The sequence below is a fragment of the Elephantulus edwardii genome, unplaced genomic scaffold, assembly GCF_000299155.1.
Source record: "Elephantulus edwardii isolate Elephantulus edwardi_28Jun2011 unplaced genomic scaffold, EleEdw1.0 scaffold00328, whole genome shotgun sequence".
Lineage (NCBI taxonomy): Eukaryota > Metazoa > Chordata > Mammalia > Macroscelidea > Macroscelididae > Elephantulus > Elephantulus edwardii.
Window position 1 is genome coordinate 1,540,679 of NW_006400078.1, and position 20,911 is coordinate 1,561,589.

Here is a 20,911-nt window from a genome sequence, read left to right on the forward strand (position 1 = left end):
CCACCCCCGGCGCCCAAAGTGACAGAGGCGGGGCTCTGGGCGGCGGCGCCCCCCTGAGCGAGCCCGGCGCTGGGGGCGCGCACGTGTGCCTGCAAGTGCGGGGGAGCCCCTCGGCGGCCCGGACTACAAGTTCCAGGGTGCCCAGCGGTGCGCCCGGGCTTTCTGGCCGCGCAGCCGGCCGGCTCGGAGCAGGTCGCCGCGGGCTGGCACACGCCACCCGGTCCCCGAGTAAATAAGGGAGAGCCTCTCCCGAGCACCGTAAATAGAGTCCAAGTGGGCGGGGAGCCGCCCCGCGCCGCCCGCTCATGTCTCTGCAGAGCCGAGTGGCCGGCCGCCTGGCACCACTGCGCGCGGCGGGGCAGCTGCTGGTCGCCCCGCGCCCCCGGCCCGGCCCCTCGGCGGGTGCCAGGAGGCCCCGCAGCAGTGCGTGCAGCCCCTTGGCGTCCCTGGGCTCGTACGGTCTCCTCGTGCGGACCCTAGCGGGAGTTGGAGCTTGGGGGGCGGCGGCCGTGGGGCGGAGAGCTGGGGTGCGCACCTGGGCCCCCCTGGCCATGGCGGCGAAGGTGGACCTGAGCACCTCCACCGACTGGAAGGCGGCAAAATGTAAGTGTAGGCAGGAGGGAGGTGCGCGAGGGCGACCTCTTCCTACCCAAGACCTGGGGAAGTTGAGGTCTCACGTGCTCCATAGAGACCACCCATGTACAACCACGCCGCCATAGGTCCTGTCTACTTCACCTTAGACCTGAGCTTGGTCTTCAGACAAGGGCAGTGTGAGGAGGACATCTTAACTCTGTTGGCCTGAATCAGTGACTACAGGGCACCCCAGAGGTCATCCAGGAAGGAAACTGAGGCCCAGTGCCTGACCTGATTTGCCCAAGGTCACGTGGAGTTTGTGGCAGAGCCGGCTTGAGATCCTGAACCGTTGGACTTTGCACAATACTATTTCTTAAATGGTAGCACTTGAGGCTGAGTGGCCGGGGACAGCTTTGGGCCTGGAGTCCCACCTGTTGGGGACAAATAGCCTTGTGGAGTGACTTTTCCCGCTCAGGCCTCCGCAGGACCTGCCCCCACACAGCCTGCCTCCCAGCACGTGGCATGTTGCCCTAATGCCCTCCCCGCTGGCAGCCAGCCCTGTAAAAGCAGTCTGCCCCCTTCCTGGAGGACACCAAGTGCAGGAGGAGTTGGGAGAGCAATCACTTCTACCTTCCAGAAGTTTCTGCATTCACATGGCCCCCTCTCACCGCCAGACTGGGCAGGAGTGGGGGGGGGGAGGGGGGCACGAATCCCTGGGGACAGGAGTCCCAGGATGGGAGGGACTTCAAGAGCCCTAAATAGCCTGGTTTGGCGGCCAGCTGCCCCTGCTTTTCAAGGCCTGTCCCCAGCGCCTGTGGCTCTTCCCGGCTTGATTAACTTTCAAAAGCGCAAGGCAGGCAGCTCATTGGCTGGGCCTTGGAGGTGGAGTGGGTGCGACTGGTGGGGCAGAGCTGTGGGGCCAGGGCAGAGAGCAGAGAGCCTGGGGTGTGAAGCTGTGGTGGTTTACCTCTGGCAGGGAGTTGCCTGCTCTGATGGTGAAGGTGGGACAGAAAGCACTTGTTATTCCCTCAGGGTTGGCCCCGAACGGGGACAGAGTGAAGGTGGAGGGGCTGGCAACACCCCTGACAGGGGAAGTTATCACCAGCCCCAGAAACAGCATTGCTTTTCCCCCTCTCTGAGCAGAGAGCAACACCCCAGGGCGCTGGCAATGAGAAGTGGAAAAGGGCCCAGGTCGCTGTTTTCCATGTGCTGCTGTTTCTAGAATTCAACTCTTTAACCCCAGTTCTTGTTAGCCGTCAAGTCCCCTCATCCCCTTACATGAAAGAAAGACTAGCCACTGCCGGGTCCTCCACTGTCTCCACGGTGGGCTGTGGATCCGACCATGATGGGCCATAGAGTTTGTGTTGTTTTTTTTTCTATCTGCTGATTTCCAGAAGTTCCCGAACTTTCCTCCTTGTCACCTTAACCTCGAAGCCTGTTCAGCAACACACACGCCTCTGCTGATAGACTGGTGGTGGCGGCCCAGAAAATGCCTTGGCCAGGAGTCCAACCTGGGTCTCTCACACAGAAGATGTGACTTCTGTCACTGAACCATCACTGCCCATGGCCCATGCCTTGGTGCCACTGGAAACCACAGACCTCATGTGTTGGACTGTGCCTGCCATGACTTGGTGACAGTGGTGTCACTGCAGTGGGTGGTTACTTTCTTTTTGGAGCTATGGTTTCTAGTCATTCATTCATTCAGCAGATTTTGATCCGCTGTCTTGTGTGTGGCTAGCACAGCTCTAGGGCTGGGGAATTAGCCTTGGCCTCATGGTGTTTGAAGTCTAATGGGAAGAAACAGGGAAAATTGGCCAAATAAATGAGACAATGTCAGGTAGTGCAGTCAGTGCTGGGAAGGAGCTAAAACAGAAACCGCATAGAATGGCTGATGGGGCTGCCTGAGCGGGGAGGTCAGGGTGGCCTCTGAGGGGGGAAGTGGCATTCCGGACCATTCCTGAGCCACTGCCAGGTAACAGCCAGGTCTGGGGAGCGGGCCTTGGCTGAGCGAACCAGCTGCCACCGGCTCCACCACCTTCAGGCCCCATGTCCCAGGAACCTGACTGGATAACGATTATGGCCTGCGTTAGCCCTGCGTGTGAGGTTCTCCCGCAGGCTTGTGGGACGGAAACATGGGGTATGTTTTTGAGTTCCATCGTTGTGTGATGAGAATGACCTCAACATTTCACAGCTTAAAACAGCAAATCCTTCTTCCTTTTTTTTTTTAATATAATTTTTTTTTGTGTGTGTGTACAGTCAAATCAGATCTGATTGGTACAGGAGGAGACTGCCCCTCCTTCTCCACCGGAGCATCTGGTGGGTTTGAACTGTGCACCTCTGGGATTGCAGTGCAGCTTCTTGCCACTAGGCCACCAGAGCTCCCTAACAAATCCTTCTCATCTCACAGTTTTTGAGACTTAAGAATTGGAGTAGCTTAGCTCAGGGCTTCTACCCGTCATGCAGTCAGCTGAGGTTTGAGGACACCCTGACTCAGGTCAGTTCTGACTGTGGCAACCCTCCCCTGGGATTCTGAGGCTGTAAATCTCAATGGGAGGAGATTGCCTCATCTTCCTGTGGAGCAGTTGGTGGGTTCCAACTGTGGACCACCTGGTTATCCAGCACAACCTGTAACTTAATATACTCTCAGAGCTTCTTGGGGTTTAATTAGGGCCAGAGTATGTATTTCCAGCGTGGCTCCCTCCCATAAAGTGACTGTGGGCTGGAGGCTTCTGTTCTTCACCGCGGGGTCCCTCCACACAGGGCTGTGTGTGTTGTTACAGTGTGGCAGCTGGCTTCCTCTAGAGCATGTGGTCCAAGAGAGGGAGAGCGAGGAGACTGAGACAAGACTGAGACAAGCCAAGCGTCTCTCTGTGGCTTCGTATTCAGAGACACTGTCCCTGTCCTGTTTTCTAGAGCTTCATATCCAGTCAGGAAGTCTAGTCCAAACTCAAAGGGAGGTTACTTTGGCCTCCACCTTCTGAGGGGAAGAGTTGCTAAGAATTAGTGGAAACATTTAAAAAAATTTGCTTCTTGTTGTAGTTGAGAATAGACACAGCAAAACATACCAAGTTCAAACTCATTGCCCTGGGGTTGGAACCTGCTCCAGCGGGGTTCCCGAGGCTGTGAATTGCTGGAGAGGAGACTGCTCCTCTTTCACCACAGAGATGTGACTTTGGAGATTCACGGAGCCCCCTCTTTCGGGGACTCCCCACCAATTAAGGTTCATATATGCACAGCTGAGTTACTCTGATTACATTCTTCACCTTTTTCTGAGTCACTTCTCCCTCATGAACATAGCTCACTGCCTTCCGGAGTTCCTGCTTCATCTTCTGAGTTGCTGTTGTCAATTTGATCCCACATAGATCTTAAAAAAAATAGCATAATGCTCAAAGAAGATGTTTCTGACTATTAAACTCTAACTTGGCTTTATGAAGACTTCAAAGGGGGTATTCCTAGTTTAAGATTTAAAGGTGATCTTGGGACAGTAGTTTCAGGGGTTCGTCCAGCCTCAGTGGTTCCAGAAAAGTCAAGTCCACGAGAATTCAAAATCCTCAACTGTAGTTTCTAGTGGGTTTATGTTAGAAACCACCAGAGGGGTGCCTATGCCGGACTCTGCTTCTTATGAGAGTCTGGGCCTCCGTCCTTACAGTGCCTCCTTTTAAATTAAATTTACACTTTGAGCTGAATTATACAGTGAAGAGCAGCAAATGCACATACCTTGACTCTAGCCAACGAGCTAGAATGAATGCCAGTATCCAACTGTGTAACCACTGCTTTGATCAATAGTTAGACGATAATATTGTCATTACCCCATAAGGTTCCTTGAGCTCCTTTCCACTCAAAATTCCCTGGAGGTACTCACTATTTTATTAGTTTTGTCTCTTCTTGAAATTCATAGAGGTGGAAGCGTAGCGTGTGTCTGGCTTTTTAAATTCAATACCTGTGAGATTCATCCGTGCTACTGGGTGTTGAATGGTATTTCATTGCACCACCACTGCTTTCTCAGCTTGTCATACCGTTGTGGCTTTTGTGTTGCTGTGATGGGAGAAATTCTACCACTGGTACTTCAAATCCAGAGGGACACTCCTGTGGTGGACAGGTTTCTGCAGAACTTTGAGACTGAGATTAGGAAGAAAGGCCTGACAATCTTCTTTTTAAAACAATGGATCAGTGACAGTGAACAGCAGCGGCCGGTGTAGTGCCGGGGTGGGGGGCACTCAGAATATGGCTGCGGAAGATGTGACTGGATAGAGTTGACCTTGATGACTTGAGCAGAGTAAGCCTTTCAGGACCTTCATTTACAGATGTGGCCTGGCTCCAAATGAGAAGAAATAGTGGTCAGCATCCATGTCTAACTGGGACATGGAAATATGATTGGAACTTGGAAAACTGGTTGTTGTTGTTATGTGCCGTCGAGTCGTTTCCGACTCATAGCGACCCTATGCACAACAGCTCTAAACCCTGCTCTATCCTGCGCCAACCGCACCGCCTCTGACACACCCATCCCGATTACCCCAGTCACCGAATCAATCCATCTCATAGAGGGTCTTCCCCTCCTGTGCCGTCCCTCCACCCTCCCAAGCATGATGTCCCTCTTCAAGGACCCGTCCCTCCTGGCAACATGTCCAAAGTATGTCAGACGAAGCCACAGAATCCTTGCCTCCAAGGAGCAGCTTGGTTTAATCCTCTCCAAGATGAATCTATTTGTTTTCCTGGCAGTCCAGGGTACATTCAGTACTCTTCTCCAGCACCACAGCTCAAAAGCATCCACTCTCCTTCTGTCCTCCCTAGTCATTGTCCAACTCTCTGATGCATAACAAGTGATTGCAAATACCATGGCCTGTATCAGGCGCACCTTAGTCTCCAGAGAGACACCGTTGCTCCTGAGTACCTTTGAGAGGTCCCTAATGGCAGACTTTCCCATCGCGATACGCTTTTTGATTTCCTGACTGCTGGTACCAAGAGTGTTGACTGTGGAGCCGAGCAAAGTGAAGCTGTGAACACTCTCAATCTCTTCGTCATCCATCCTGACGCTGCCAATTGGTCCAGTGGCGAGAATCTTTGTCTTCTTGACGTTGAGCCTCAGTCCATACTGAAGGCTGCAGTCCTTGACCCTTCGCAGCAAGTGCATGAGGTCCTCCTCAGTTTCAGCAAGCAAGGTTGTGTCATCTGCATAATGGAGATTGTTAATAGATCTTCCACCAATCCTGATGCCACAATTCTCCTCATAGAGCCCAGCCTCTCGGATAATCTGCTCTGCATACATGTTGAAAAGGTATGGAGACAGGATGCATCCCTGGCGTACACCCTTCCCTATTTTGAACCATGCAGTGTTACCCTGCTCTGTTCTGACTACTGCCTCTTGGTCCAAGTATAGGTTTCGTATTAGCACAATTAAATGTTCTGGGATTCCCATTCTTCTCAGAGTCAGCCACAGTTTGTTATGATCCACAGCCGAAATGGACTGGTATTGGCCACTTTGAATCTGATAGTCATGTGGTCTACTATGCAAAGCATGACCCATTGAAGAAGCATGGTGTCACATTCATTATCAAAAAGAACATTTCAAGATACCTTAAAATACAAAAGTGTCAGTGATAGGATAGTATCTGTATGCTTATAAAGAAGACGACCAGTGATGCACCAGCCAGAATAAAGAAATGGAAGATTTTTTCCCCAAACACTTACCTGTGCCTGAGGTGATTCTCTCTTGAAAATAGACTCACAGTAACCTAACTCATGTCAGGCTGATTGGATAGATAGGTCAGAAGGCTGGTGTGGCAGTTTTATGGTGGGGAAGCAGAACAGCAGGGAGCTGGAATCCCAGACCTGGAAGTCACTGGAAGCTTAACTGCAGTCTTAGGGCCGCAGCACAATGAGTGGTAACTCTAGGGTGGGCGCACTGGGTGACTGGCTCGAGCTTATCGCAGAGCCCTGGGCGGCTGGGCAGGCTTTTCTGCCAGGAGTCGATCCACCCAGCAGGACTCCCACCTGGCAGGAGGCTGCCCATTTGGCTTAATCCTTCCTTGCCTCAGGCACTCCATTTTTCTGCCTGTATGCTTGTGTGCTGTACGAGGAGGAAATGTGGCATCAGGATTGGTGGAAGAATCATCAACAACCTGCGTTATGCAGATGACACAACCCTGCTTGCTGGAACTGAGGAGGACCTGAAGCGCTTGCTGCAGAAGGTCAAGGACTGCAGCCTCCTGTATGGATTGAAGCTCAACATAAAAAAAAAATAAAGATTCTCACCACTGGGCCAATTGGCAGCATCAGTATGGATGGTGAAGAGATTGAGATAGTTAACAGTTTTCGTTTACTTAGCTCCACAGTCAGCACTCTTGGTACCAGCAGCCAGGAAATCAAGAGACAAGTTGCATTGGGAAAGTCAGCTGTGAGGGACGTCTCAAGAGTACTAAAGAGCAACAACGTTAGGCTGGAGACTAAGGTGTGCCTGATCTGGGCTATAGTCTTTGCAATTACATGCTATGCATCAGAAAGTTGGACAGTGACTAGGGATGATAGAAGGAGAATTGTTGCCTTTGAGCTGTGGTGCTAAAGACGAGTGTTGAATATACCATGGACTGCTAGGAGAACAAACAGGGTTGTCCTGGAGAGGGTGAAGCCAGAATGCTCCTTGGAGTCAGGAATTCTGAAGCTTTGTCTGACATACTTTAGGCATATTGCAAGGAGGTCCTTGAAGAGGGACATCATGTTTGGGAGAGTAGAAGGACCGTGCAGGAGAGGAAGACCCTCGATGAGATGCATCGATTCTGCATTTAGGGTGCTGGGAATGAGTGTGTTTGAGACAGCGAAGTTGGCACAGGATAGAGCAACGTTTAGGGCTCTTGTACATAGGGTTACTATGAGTTGCAAGCGACTCAACGGCACATAACAACAACATGCTTGTGTGCACCCATTCTCTTGCTCGGCAAGCAAATCTCAGGGGACTTTAATAGTAGGCCTCACTGGCTAGAGGTTCATTTCTTCAGTTTCTTTAATTCTGGGGCTTCAAGGAATGCTTCTTTGTCTGCAGATTGTGGAAACAAGGTCAGCTCTGAAAATATTTTTGTGTGTGGGACTTCCGGTCAGGCCCTTGTAGCTTTTGGGGACTCTGTCATTGTAGGAGGGTCTCAGGTCTGCTAGGGGAAGGGCCACAGACCCCCACCCCTCAGTTCATCCTCCTCTGGAGGACAGCTGTGTTCTGGAAACAGAAACCAACATTGGACACGAGTAAGACCTTACACTACTGATTTCACTTTCCTCGAGCCTCCGTTTTCTTATTTGTCAAATGGAACCAATGGCACTTGATTTGTAATGTGTTTGGGGACGGATTTGTACACTGTGGTCTTTGGAGAGAAGTGCCCGAGTGAGAGGTACAAACAGTTAAATGCTTATCTCCTAACACAAAGTTCAGTGGTTTGCATATAAACAGAAGTGCCTCGGAAAAAAGGCCTGGTGATCCACCTCTCAAAGATCTCCACATTTAAAGCCCTATGGAGCAAGAAGCCCTGGTGGTGCAATGGTGAGACATTTTGGCTGCTAAACAAAAGGTTGGTGGTGGTTCAAACCCACCCAAGGGTTGCACAGGTGAAAGACGTGGCCGTCTGTGTCTGTAGAGATGGCAGCTCAGAAACCCCCGTGGGACATTTCTTCTCTGTCCCATAATAAGGCCACTAGGAGCCAGAAGCGACTGGATGATGTAAACAGCAAAATAAAGCTAAAAAAGAAAGTAAGTCCAAGCCTTCAGAGCATACTTGTGAAACATGGGGGACCCCCATGCGCTGGGATTAGCACAATGCCGCTGGTCTTGGCCTCTTTCTTTAGGTCCGTGGAGGGTGGGGGGCCTCCACTGGGCTTTCCTTGTTGGCACCCTGGCCCATACTCTCACCTCCTTTCAGTTCACACTCTACTTTGTTGGCTTCCCTGTGACATGAATGGGCCCTGGCTGCATCTCCTGCCCCATCCCCTCCCTGGATTTCGTGTTCCATTCTCAGGTCACACCAGGCAGGACAGGTACTGACCTCACCCCAGGTTTTATCTGATTTCACTGCTGGGCCAGCACATTTTCCACGGGCACCGGGGCCGAGGGGGGCACCTTCCACTTGTCTGCAGGGACCGGTGGGCAAACGAAACTCTGGTCTCCCCACCACCTGTGACACACACGGGCTTTGACAAGACCCTGTGGCTGTGACCATGAGTACAGGTGATTAATGCCCCTGCCACCACGTCCACAGCACCCCATGTTCCCAGTTCCCTGTGGTTATCAGCCCTGTCCACCTGGCCTTCCAGAACGGCCCGCTCCGCTCCCCGGCTTGCCCGCGCCTCTCTGAGCCCCGTCTTGCAAAGAGCCATAAAGACACTTCTTAAAACACATCATTGAATTCCCGTCCGCGGCTGCACTTTATGGCTTTGGCGGAGACGCTTCCTCCGCTCGGCTCTCCAGCTCAGGAGCCGCCGGGAGAAGCCGTTTCGGGGGTCAGGCCTCCCCATCAAAATTGACTGCCGACATCATTTCACAACACCTGCCTCACTGAGCCGCGGAACAGCCTCGCCTCTCCAAAAATGAAAGAAAATGAAAATGCATATTTTATATCTTTTTTTTTTTAAATATTAAACTCACTTGTGCTTTAAGGCTGTGTCTCTCCTGCCAAACAAGGGAGAATGTTACAGTGGCAGGTGGCATGTGCTTGGCTGTAGATCCTGCTTTTTGTTCTCACTACGGGGGTCTGGGGGTGATGTCACCCTGCAAGATGGGGAAACTGAGGCCCTGTTTGCAGCAATGAGTTTCTTCTGATCCCCACACGTTTTCCTTCCTGTAAATGAGCGTGTGTGGTGGTGCAGACAGTTCTGGCTCAGCCTCTGACAAAAAGGTTGGCCGGAAGCCACCCAGAGGTGTCCACTCTCCTGTGAATGCTCTTAGCTCTCAGTCTGTCTGCTGCTGCTTTGCCCCTCCTTTCAACCCACTGTCAGTGCTGTGATTCAAAAGCCCCTATGCTTCCTGTCCCTGCCTGCTGTCACCCCAAATCCACATGATCCCAATGGAGCTTTAGTGCCTTCCCCTAAAACGTATTTTTCTACTTGTCCAGTTTTCCTGAGCCTTTGCTGAGCTGCAGCTCTGCAGGCCCTTTGAACCAGCAGTCAGGAGATCAGATTCCTGTGGCACTGGGAGAGTCTGCTGATAGGGATCTTTCCAAAGTCCTGAAGGGCAATGACGTTAGTTTAAAGACAAAGGTGTGTCCAGTTCAAGCCAGTCTTTTAGTCATCTGCTGCAGATCTGAGCTGGACAGTGAATAAGGATGACAGGAGAAGAATCGATGCCTTTGAGATGTGTGTTAGAGAAGAGCACTGAATATCACATGAACTGTCAAAAGAACAAACAGATAGGTGTTGGAGAAGGTGCAACCAGATGTCTCCTTGGAGGCAAGGATGGCGAAGTTTCATCTCACATATTTTGGACATGTTGTTAGGATAGGCTATTCCTTGGAGAGGGACAGCATGCTTAGGAAGGTGGAGGGTCAGCAAAGGAGGAGAAAGCCAACAAGATGGATTGAGAAAGTGTCAGTGGCCAGGTGTGTTGGAGATGACACGGACGGTGCAGGGTAAGACAGGGCTCAGATCTGTTATTTGTAGGGTCATTATGAGGTACTTGACAGCACTGAATGCGAACTCTGGGGTTATCTAAACCTCTCTTCCTCTTACACCCTGATTCCCATCCATCAGATGTCAAATCAGTCTCCCAGATACCCCAGACCAGTTCTCTATTATTTCCTCCCCCAGCCCCAGCCCCTCCAGGATTTGAGTTACTGGTTTGGTGGTGGTCTGCCTGAGCTAGCCTCGAACTCCTGACTCAGCTGTAGATTCAGGAATTCCACATCTTATTCTCAGCTGTGTCCTGGCACTGACACAAGTGTCTGCATGCCTCAGGTGCTCAATGAATGCAGGTCCCGCATGCTGGAGGTGCTCAATGTATGCCCGTTCAATGTATGCCATGTATTCCCCTGGAAGAGGAAGCAAGTGGCTTCCAGAAAGCGTGGTTCTGGTTTGAGCCGGAGTGGAAGGTAGCCTGGGCTATACTAGACTTCTAGCAGAATCATCCCCTCAGTTCACACTGCAGGCATGAGCTGGGAGCCCTTTGCACGACTTACATCAGCTCCTGCTTTCAGAATCTTTGGTGCCGTGGGGTCCGCTGTCATTGGACAGAGCGGGAGACGGAGGCCTGTGTCTGCTCAATACCTCTCACAGTCATTCCCATAGAGGGTTCCTCCCCCACCCGCTTCCCTAGTTGCTCCCCTATCACTATGTGTTTTTCTGATGGCATCAGAGCCCTGGCTGCTGTGGTCTTCAGGCTCTGGTCTTGGCCGTATGTTGCTGGAGGCCGACATTCAGGGAACCAGGCAGGGCTGAGCCGCGGCGCTCATGTGGCTTCAGGCCAGCAGGCGGAGCCCGTGAGCTGCACGCGGGGGCCAGCGCTCTGTGGACGCCTCCTCTGCCTGGTTACAGCCCCAAAGGGAAGGTCACGTCCAGGGCAGCCCAGAGTGGACCTGGCCGCCATGGAAACTGAGTCCACGAGTGGCTGGGGCTTTTCAATCAGTGCAGGCAGCAGACCTGCTGGTGGCCAGTGTGTTTGAACCTGCTGTGGCGCCCACTGAATTGGTCCATCTCAGGGAGAGTTTCTTTTTTTTGGGGGGGGGGGGAATTTATCAAGGTTTGAATGAAAATTTGCAGAGCAAACTAGTTTCCCGTCCAGTAAGTTACACACATATTGTTCCAAAACATTTGTTACAATCCCCTTAGTGTTACAGCACTCGTCCCACCTCCTCCATGGGTTTCCCATGTCCCTTTGCCCATCTTCTTGCCTTTCTGAGCTTTGTTTCTTGAGCAGATACTGTCCTTGTGGCCTCATGTGATTGGTGTTCCTCTCTCTCTGTAGGCTTTTTGTTTGGCTGAAAGGGGGTCTTGCTTTGTCTAGAACCTTCTATTGGATCCCCGTTGGAGAGAGAGGTCGGTACTGTTATTCTGTGGCCCTTGAGCCCAGTGGGCCTGCTTCCTTGTATCTGGTTATTAGCGGCTGTTGAGTTGATTCTGACTTGACAACGCTAGTGTCCAGAGCAGAGCTGCTCCCTGGGGCTTTCCAGGCTGGGACCTTTCAGAATCTGGTCACAGGCTTTTCTGAGAGGGGGTTCTGGGGGCCTAGACTGCAGGGCGTTAGTTGCATTGCTAATTCAAAGGCAGTTCGAATCCACTAGCTGTTCTGAGTGAGAAAGATGGGCATTCTCCTCCCGTGTGATTTATAGCCTCCAAAAACTTATTGGAAGGTCAGGTACGAGTAGTAGTGCGGGTCTTCTGAGACATCTCTGGCTGGGGTCCAGCAGCTCTGCCATCTGCTCATAGTTGAACACTTATCCCTGCACCCCCAGAGACGCCTGGGTAGTGATGACGGTGTAACCAATTGATAATACCCTGCTGCGAGGTACTATCGAGTCAGTTCTGACTCACATATTACCTTAAGGTAACAGAACGGAACACTGCCCGCTCCCGAGCCACCCTCGTACGCGTTCCTGTGTCTGACCTGTTGTTACAGCCACTGTGTCATCCATCTCGTTATGTGTGTCGTTGAATAAGAACCAATTCATAGCTGACCCTCCAGTGGGGTTTGTGAGGCAGTAAATCTCAAGGAAGAAGATTACCCATCCTTCCCCCTTAAAGCAACTGGTAGATTCGAACTGCATGCCTTTGGGATTGCAGTGCAGCTTCTTACCACTAGGCTACAGAGTTCCCTTCATCTCTCCAAGGGTCCCTCTTTTTTCAAATGACCTTTGGTAAAAGGAGCCCTGTGGTGTCGTGTGTCACAGGTGGGCTAACTGAGAGGTTGGTCGTTTGAGTCCACCAGGCACTCTGAGGGAGAAAGACGGGCAGCATCCTCTCATTGATAGGTGCAGCCTCAGAAACCCGAGGGAGGGTCCCTAGAGTCGGAACCACGCCACGGACAGTTTACTCAGTCTCCTCTACGAAGCTGTGTCTCACGTCCAAAGTCATGACGGCTCCCCATCCGGGCCCCCACGAAGCGTTCTGGGGCGTCCAAGACAGATTTGCTCGTTCTTCTGGCATCTGCACCCTACTCAATATTCTTTGTCAACACTATAATTCAAATATGTCAGCTCTGCTATCTTCCTTTTTATCTACTGACGACTGTAACAGATCATGTGTCACCAGCCAGCCCAGCCTTTGCAGGCCTGAATGCCTGGGAGCCGGGGCTTTTCAATGGGAGGGCGTTCGTATCCTGTCTCTATAAATTTAGGGACCCAGAGGGATGCAGGTGCAGTGTGTGTGTGTGAGGTCCTGAATTCTGAACCCAGACCTATGGTACTGGAGGAAGTCCTTCAGCTTCCCTGGGCTTCAATTTTCCTCTTAAACAGAGGGAGTGGAAAAAACCCCCAAACAAAAAACAAAGAGGGTGGGGCAAGGAGATGAAGGGACGCCTCCCTCAGGCCTTTGTCCCACACATTGTGGATGGTAAAGTGGGTGTGTGTGTAGAAATGCAAAGTCTCTTTAGGGGTGCTGGGGTGGGACAGGTGCCCTGACTGCCCCTCTCTTTGTTACCTCCCCCCCCAGCCTTCCTGAAGGGCCTGAGTGACAAGCAGAGGGAAGAACATTATTTCTGCAGGGACTTCGTCAGGCTGAAGAAGATTCCCACGTGGAAGGAGATGGCGAAAGGTAGGCTCTGCGTGGGGGCTGGGTCTGCGTGGGGGCTGGGTCTGCGTGGGGGCTGGGTCTGCGTGGGGGCTGGGTCGGGACCTCTCAGGCCCACGGCTTGTCCAGCCCACAGGAAAATCATGCTTGCAGGCCTTCTCTCCTCTCCTTTCAAGGAGGAAGGTCTGTCCCTTTAGGGATGTAACTTTATAGTAAATCTGTCGTTACTATTCACCCTCATTTCTGCCTTCTCATCTTTCTTCTCATTCCTGCTCTGTAAATAAAGGTTTCAGCCTAAAATAAATAAATAAATGAATGGATGAATAAATAAGATAGATAGATAGATAGATAGATAGATAGATAGATAGATAGATAGATAGATACTTGCAGCATTGAGCACTTAATATGTGCAGGGTGCTTTGCGTGTATCACCTCTTTTAATTATTAACATGCCAGAGGCAAGGTCAGTGTTTATGCCCATTATATAGCTGGAAAACTGAGCCTCAGACATGGTAAGCCAGTCCCCCTGGTTGACCCAGTGACCCTGAGGTGGGATTTGAACAGTGATGCAGTCGGCTAACACAGGGTCATGCTGTTGAATAGCCAGTCCCTGCGAGTTCCTGACCTGCTGGCTCTGGGCAAGCCTCAGTTTCCACATCTGTGAAATGGACGTGCTGTTCCTGCGCCGTCCTCACAGCGCCCACCATTGCTCCGTCTCATTGGGAGGCTTCCTCTCCCATCGTCCCTGTACTTGTCCAAGCATGGTGTCCCTCTCTAGCGGCCGGCCCCTCCTGATAACAAGCCCAGAGCGTGTGGGTTGGTCTCATCTCACCATCCTCGCTCCAAGGAGCTCTCTGGTCACACTTCTTTCACGACAGATCCGTCTGTTCTTTTGGCGGTCCATGGCGTAGCCGATATTCTTTGCCAGCACACAGTTCAAGGGCATCAGCGCTTCATTCTTCCGTCTTAGTCAGTGCCTCCAGCGATGCCTCGTGTCTTGACTATTCACTGCCCTTTTCCTCGGGGCTGGACGGGCTCTTGATGCTGACGATGGACCTCAGTGTTAGTAGTTCTAAGGCCGTGGTGATGATGCCCTCAGACCACGTGTTAGGGGCAGGCACACAGTAGGTGCTCAATCCCTCGTCACTGCCTTAGTCACCATGCCACCTCTGGGGACTGAGGGAGGCTGATGGGAGAGGGCCTGGCCTGAGGGTCACTCTGCAGTGGAGGCTTCTCTGTGATGTCCGAACCCCACTTATTCCAGGGGTGGCCGTGAAGGTGGAGGAGCCCAAGTACAAGAAGGACAAGCACCTTAACGACAAGATCTCCCTGTTCAGGGGTGACATCACCAAGCTGGAGGTGGATGCCATTGTCAACGCCGGTGAGTGGGGGTTCTGGCTGGCCTGGGTGGCCACGTCGTCGCCTGCCTTGGGTCTGCTGAGCTGGGCTCAGAGGACACTCGATGGCTCCAGTGGGACTCAGACTGCCCGGCTCCAGGGTCCTGCTGGCGCCACGGGAGCTCAGTGTGTCGGCCTCGGGCTCTGTTTCCTTGAAGCCGTGACCCGCTGTCTGTGTTGGGGGCACCTCGCCGATCCGCTGAGCATCGCAGACCATTAGTGGATGGAGGTGGGGCTTGGCTGACTTGGACCAGGCAGTCCTGCCAGGAACACAGGGAGAAGTGAGGGGTGGTCTGACCAGGCAGGCTGCACACCGGCCTGACCACCTCTTTTCCTCTTTTCACCTGCCTTGTCCCCTCGGACCAGGCAAGTGAGGAACGTGGGGAAGGAAGTGGCCCCCCTCCAGCACGGAAGCTGCTTCCTGCTTCCTCCCTTGCTGGCTTGTCACTTTATTGTCTGACAAACAGAACTGTATGGCCACAGGGGATGGGGAGAGGGGTTGTCGCCTGAGCTGGGGAGTCATGTTTCTGTCTCCTCTTATAGGAGGGATGAAGATGGCCCCTCCTCCTCCTCAGTGAGGCCAGAAGACTCCAAAGAGTGACTCTGGAGGACTCAGCAGTGGGGTGTGGGCAGGGAGCACTACCTATGGTCTTTATGGTGGTTGTGGGGCCAGTGGAATGGGGGCTGCCTCCCATCCTGGCTGGGACCCCTCATGGAAGAAGGATGGTCTTTGTCTTCACGTGGGAGATCATCCTCACCACCAGCCAGGCCATCTTGGGCACATGTGGGGACCCTTCCAGAGCTTCTGGCCTGCAAGTCTGCGGTGCAGAGAGGAAGTCCTAGGTATTTCCAGGACGTGGGGTGTGGATACCAGCCTGAGGTCTGTGTGTGCTTCTGGTGGGGACATTGCTTTGTGTCTGTCCCTGTCGTCATTCACAGAACTGTACAGTCACAATGGATTGTACCCTTTGCCCTTTCTACCTGTCTCAGGTGCACAGGTGACAAGGCCAAGGCAGGAGTGTCTGAGGGGAGCGGAGGGAGTTTGGGTCGTCTTTGAATGTGTGCGTCAGTGTTGCTGTCCCCACTGGTGACTAAGTCTGGGACGAGTGGGTGGGAGCAAGGTGAGTGAATCTGCCTGGGGACACCTGGCAGTGAGAGCCATTTCTGGTTGAAGCATCACAGTGGTCGAGGGTGCCTTCAGCAGGATGATGGAGTGGCCCTGAGTCTTTGAGGACGAATGTGTCCAGGGCAGAGTTGAGCCACGTCTTGACCTTCAGCAGGGGCAGCTGCTCCAATGTCATTTTCTGTGTGTGGTACCCTGGCCTGGGATCACCCCCAGAGTGTAGGAGCTCCCCACGAGCGCTCTTATAAAAAGGAAAGCGATCAGCAGGGGTGGGTGGCCGTGAGGGTGGGAGCAGGGGCGCAGCCGCAGATGCAGAAGGAGTGGATGGGCGGGAGGTTTTGCTCCGTGGCAGCGAGATTAATGGCTCTTCCTAAGTGCCCTTGTGACTCGCCAGCCTCCGAGTGGCGGCTGTGTCAGCTCCTCACCCTCAGAAAAGCACTTTAGTCCTGGCCGTCGCTCTACTGCGCAGGGGCTGGGGGAGGGCCTGGGCTCCCCCTTCCTCGCTCCAGTACCTGCGTTTTGTCCCCAGATTGGCGGCAACACAAAGCCACCTCCTGTGTCTCTGCACTGAAGCCCACGCTGTGCGCCCAGCTCGCTTGGACCGGTAGCTGTGATTGATGCCCCAGCTGGGCGTCTCCCCTCACTCCCTGTGTGACTCAGTTTACCCAGTATCACTCGCTGTGCTTCCCTGGGCTGGCTCTTCTCTTGAGACTTAGAAGATCCACCCCCTGCCTGGAGCCCGCTGAATTGGGGGTGCCCACACAGAGGCCCCTAGCGATCTTTACTTGATGTCAGGGTCACCGTGGTATTGGTGGCGTCTCCGGGTCCCTGGCGGCCTTGGTACTGTCTTTGGCATGCTCAGCAGCCTTGGAAGCGCCTTGGGGGTCTGGATGAGGATCAGCTATCTGTAGCTTTGGATCGGACTTGGTTTGACTCTAGGCCCAGAATGACTTTGGGCCTTCAGTCCCACACCCGTGAGTGTGTGGCGTTCTGCATAGATCTTGTCTCTGGCCACTTCCTTAGGGTTCCAGAATGACTTTTGTCCTTGCGCCCCTGGGTCAGTGTTAGTGGGGGGATCATCCATAGGCTAGCCTTAGGCCCCATCTTTTGGGAGTCTTTGGGTGACACGCTTTCTCAAGCAAGGGAGGGGTTCCTGAGGGCGCCAAAGGACCTCGGCAACCTTGTTATGAATCCTGAGGTCTGCTTTTGTGTCCACACGCCCCACACTTTGGCCCCAAGTCTCACCCCTTCTCTGACTGCCTTGGCCCCGCCCCCTGCCCAATCTCTTACAGTCCTAGTCCTGCCCCCTTGCCCGCTGCGTAGTTGGCCCCCCTCCCCCACAGTTTACAGACTTGGCCACGCCCCTTATATTCTCCTACAGCCCTAGCCCCGCCCCCCACAGTTTACACACTTGGCCACGCCCTTCACCTTCTCTTACAGCCCTAGTCCCACCCCCTCGCCTGCTGCGTACACGCCCCACCCCTAGTTTACAGCGTTGGCCACGCCCCTCACAAAGCACTTAAAGTCTCGGCTCCTCCCCCTCGGCCCTTGTACACAATCCTGGCCACGCCCTTTGTCCCCTGCGTTAGAGCTCGCTCACGCCCCTCTGATGCAGCACTGGTCCCGCCCCCTCGGGCCTCGCTCACAGCCTCGGCCTCGCCTCTCGTCCTCACTCACAGCCTCGGCCCCGCCCCTCGTCCTCGCTCACCGCCTCGGCCCGCCCCCTCTGCCCCGCCCCCATCCTCGCGCACAGCCTCGGCCCCGCCCCCTCGGCCTCGCTCACAGCCTCGGCCCCGCCCCTTGCCGCCGCCAGGGGGCGGCAGAGCTCGCGTCTCCGGGCACCGCCCCGGCGGTAAATCAGCTGGGTTATTAGCGGAATAAAAGTCGTGGGGGACGCAGGGCTTTTCGGGGTGGCATAAATCTGCGTCTGTGCTGCGTGAAGCCCATATGTGCTTAATTCATATGTAAAGTTTCAAGCAGGAAGAGAATACATGTCCATTAAATTCTATTTGACTTGATTATAATCATTAGCCGTGAATAATTGCTTCTCAGCGCCGGCCACGGAGCCTCCACAATGGGAGGAAGGAGGGAGCAATTATCTCGGGTGGGAATTTAAAAATGTGTATTTTGAAGACGAGGGCAGCCTTGGTCGCGCGAGTACTGGTGGCCTGTGGGGAACCTGCAGGTGGGACTGGGCTGCGGCTGGGGGTTTGAGGTCCGAGAGTCCCTTTTTGTTCCCCCCTTGTCCCCTCTCTGTCCTCCTGCCGTGTGTTGGGGGGGATGCGAGGTGTGGCTGCACCGCCCCCTCCTCCAGCTGCAGCTGCAGGGACTTGGGGTGTAGGGGGAGCAGGGCGGGGCCTATGAGAGGATGCAGGGCCCTGGATCTTCTATCCTGAAAAATCAGGTGAGGGGTGGCTCCAGCCAGGCTGAGGTCTCCCCTCCTGCCCTTGTGTTGGACCCTGGTGACCCCTGGAGAGGACAGACTTGGTGCCCGCCTGCCATCTCTCCTGGCCCCTCTCCTCCCCACAGTCCATGGTGTGCTGTGCCCCCCCATCCTCTGGCATATGAAATCAGGTCTGATTTTCACCCCACTGCATATAGGAGATGGTGGTGTGAGTGATGTGCATATAAATGGGATTGTGTGATGTACGTGGGGTGTAAATGCTAGTGTGATAATGGGAGGGTGTGATCTATGTGGGTGTGTGTGTGATGTGTGTGGGGTGTGTATGGGTTAGTATGACTGTATATGTAGTTATATGTTTTGTGTGTGTATGTATACGGTACATATATATGATGTGTGGGCATGTGTAAGTAAGATTGTGTGTGTGTTTATGTATGTGTGAGATGTGGGGTTGAGTGAGGTGTGGGTGTGTGCTCACGATTGTGGGAATGATGTGTGGACGTGTGTTATAGTGTGTGGTGCATAGTGTCTGTGAGCCATTGTGTGTGTGTGTGTGTGTGTGACCTGTATAGTGTCTGATATGTGCAGTGTGTGTTTGTGTGATTTTGAATGTATGGTGTGAGCTTGTGATACAGGGTGTGTGTACACGTGTGGCTATATGATGTGTGAAGTAGGTGAGTGGGGTGTGTATGTGTATATGTGTGGTGTGTATATGTGTGGGGTGTTTATATGTGATGTGTGTTATGGGGAATTGGGAACTGGAGCAGACTGTTCCTGGCCAGTGGGGAGGGGAGTTTAGGTGGCAGAGATTGGACCCCCAGACCGAGTCAGCCCCATAAGGCTCCCAGCCCTCCTGGGCCCCTTCCATGGGCTGTCAGCTGATCACAGCCCCCCTGCCCCGAGCCAGCTCCCACCATCTGTGCAGCTACAGCTCCTGCCCGTGGGGCCCCACTATGTCCATCTTAATTAAACTGGGCTGCTGATGGTGAAGGGAGCCTAGAGTGCCAGCAGGTGCCCATCCTGCAGTGGTGACCACAGGCTGTTTGCAGGGCGCTGTGTGGGCAGTAGCTGCACTGGAGTGGGGTGCTGGAGGGATGTTGGCGGGGTGCTCTGGCTTCTGGAGGCTTTTTGTGTGCTTTTTGCCCCTAGGCAGCACACCTTTGACCCGGCCACTTCCTCCCATGCCCCTGTGTCCTAGCTGTGTCTCTTTCCTGTGGGGCCCCTTGTCCCCAAAAGATAGATGAGTCCCAGACAGGAAGTGTCCACAGCAGAGAAAGACCCCCATTCTTGGGCATCCCAGGGGCTTGGTCCTGGCCTTGGCCAGCAGGGCATGACAGGACAGAGGGGATGAATGTGGCACTTTGTACAATGACGGAGTGACCCTTCCCCTCGGAGCAGTCCTTGGTCAGCATTTGGGGCCGTGGAAACTTTTGTTTCCTTGGATCGAGACTGACCTGTGGCCTCTACTTCTCCATTGGAAAAATGGCAGCCATGCTGCCCTACCTGGAGTGCGTGTTGGACAAAGGGTGTGGGGCCTGGTACACAGCAAGTCCCCATAAACTGTAAGTGGGGTACACAGTGGGTCTCCATAAACTATAAGTGGGGACTCGGGAGCCAGAGCAGTGAGGCAAACAAATGCACTGGAAGTGAGGTCTCCATGAGGTGCCGGTGCTGAGGGACCAATTAATTCTGCAAGGAGGTGGCAGGAGGTGGCCGGTCAGCCACGCCTTCGAGGCCAGTGTTAGGCCTCTGTGAAGAGCAGACAGGAAGCTCTGTCCCCCAGTGACAAGCGGCCACAGAGGGAGCCTTTTAAGCTGCTTATTTATTTAAAATAAGGCATGAAGTATCCTTAACTCCTAGGGGTTAGGTTTGTGGAAAATTCACCAGCCACTTAGCTTCACGCTCCCTCCTCTCAAGACCCCAGACACCTCTGCTTCACCCCTTTGCAGGCTGGAGGGCTAGCGTCCCCCTGGGTGGTCACCGAGCGTCCCTGCTGCCCGCTGTCCCCTTGGGCGGGTGTTGTCGAGATGGTGATTTAGAGACCGCCTTGATGGACTAGCCAGCAGGGGGGGCTGGGGGGACTCGGACTGCCTTGTGGGAAGTGATCTGATGCTAAACTGTCGCCGTAAATCGCTTTATCTGTCACTTCAGATTTAAATGTGTTTGCTGAGGCTTGCTGGCCACGGCCATAGCCAGCAGCAATGTCTCTAAGTGGGCAGGGCAGGCGGGCCAGACCTGATGAGGCAGCTTAATGGGACAGCTGTGCAGTGGGACTTGTTAGGGACACCAAGACGTCACTGGCTGGGCCCTGGCTGCTGGAGGGGGGTGCCCATTGCTCCCCGGCCCTGAGAGGAAGCTTGGAAATGCACAGAAGTCAGGGCGAGAGGTGCTGATCCATTTCACAGATGTGAACACTGAGGCTCACGTGGTAGCCTCGTTGGATGGGGTTCTTATGAGAATTCTGCCTCTGTGCTAGGCTTTGGGGTACAAGGCTCATGTACCAGGCAAGTGCCACCCTCTCAGAGCTCCTGTGAGGGACTCAAACCTAAAAGGTCATGTTCAGTGCTATCAGACTGATTTTGACTCCTGGTGGCCTACTGGGCTGGAGGAAAACCACCCGTTAGGGTTTCTAGCAGCTGTTAATCTTTGCAGAACTGCCTGCCTCATCTGTCTCCAGGAGCAGCTGGTGGATTTGAACCACCAACCTTTCAGATAAAAATACAA

At 53.5% G+C, this 20,911-nt stretch overlaps 1 protein-coding gene across 1 annotated transcript in view; it reads left to right on the top strand.

Annotated features, from left to right (window-relative positions):
• The first annotated feature begins 305 nt into the window (after nucleotides 1–305).
• MACROD1 (MACRO domain containing 1) overlaps nucleotides 306–20,911 on the top strand; it is a 168,155-nt gene continuing 147,549 nt past the window's right edge. Inside the window, exons 1-3 of the mRNA XM_006901537.1 lie at nucleotides 306–603; nucleotides 13,189–13,290; nucleotides 14,531–14,647. Of these exons, the coding sequence (XP_006901599.1) occupies nucleotides 306–603; nucleotides 13,189–13,290; nucleotides 14,531–14,647 (517 nt within the window). The remainder of the gene's footprint in view (nucleotides 604–13,188; nucleotides 13,291–14,530; nucleotides 14,648–20,911) is intronic.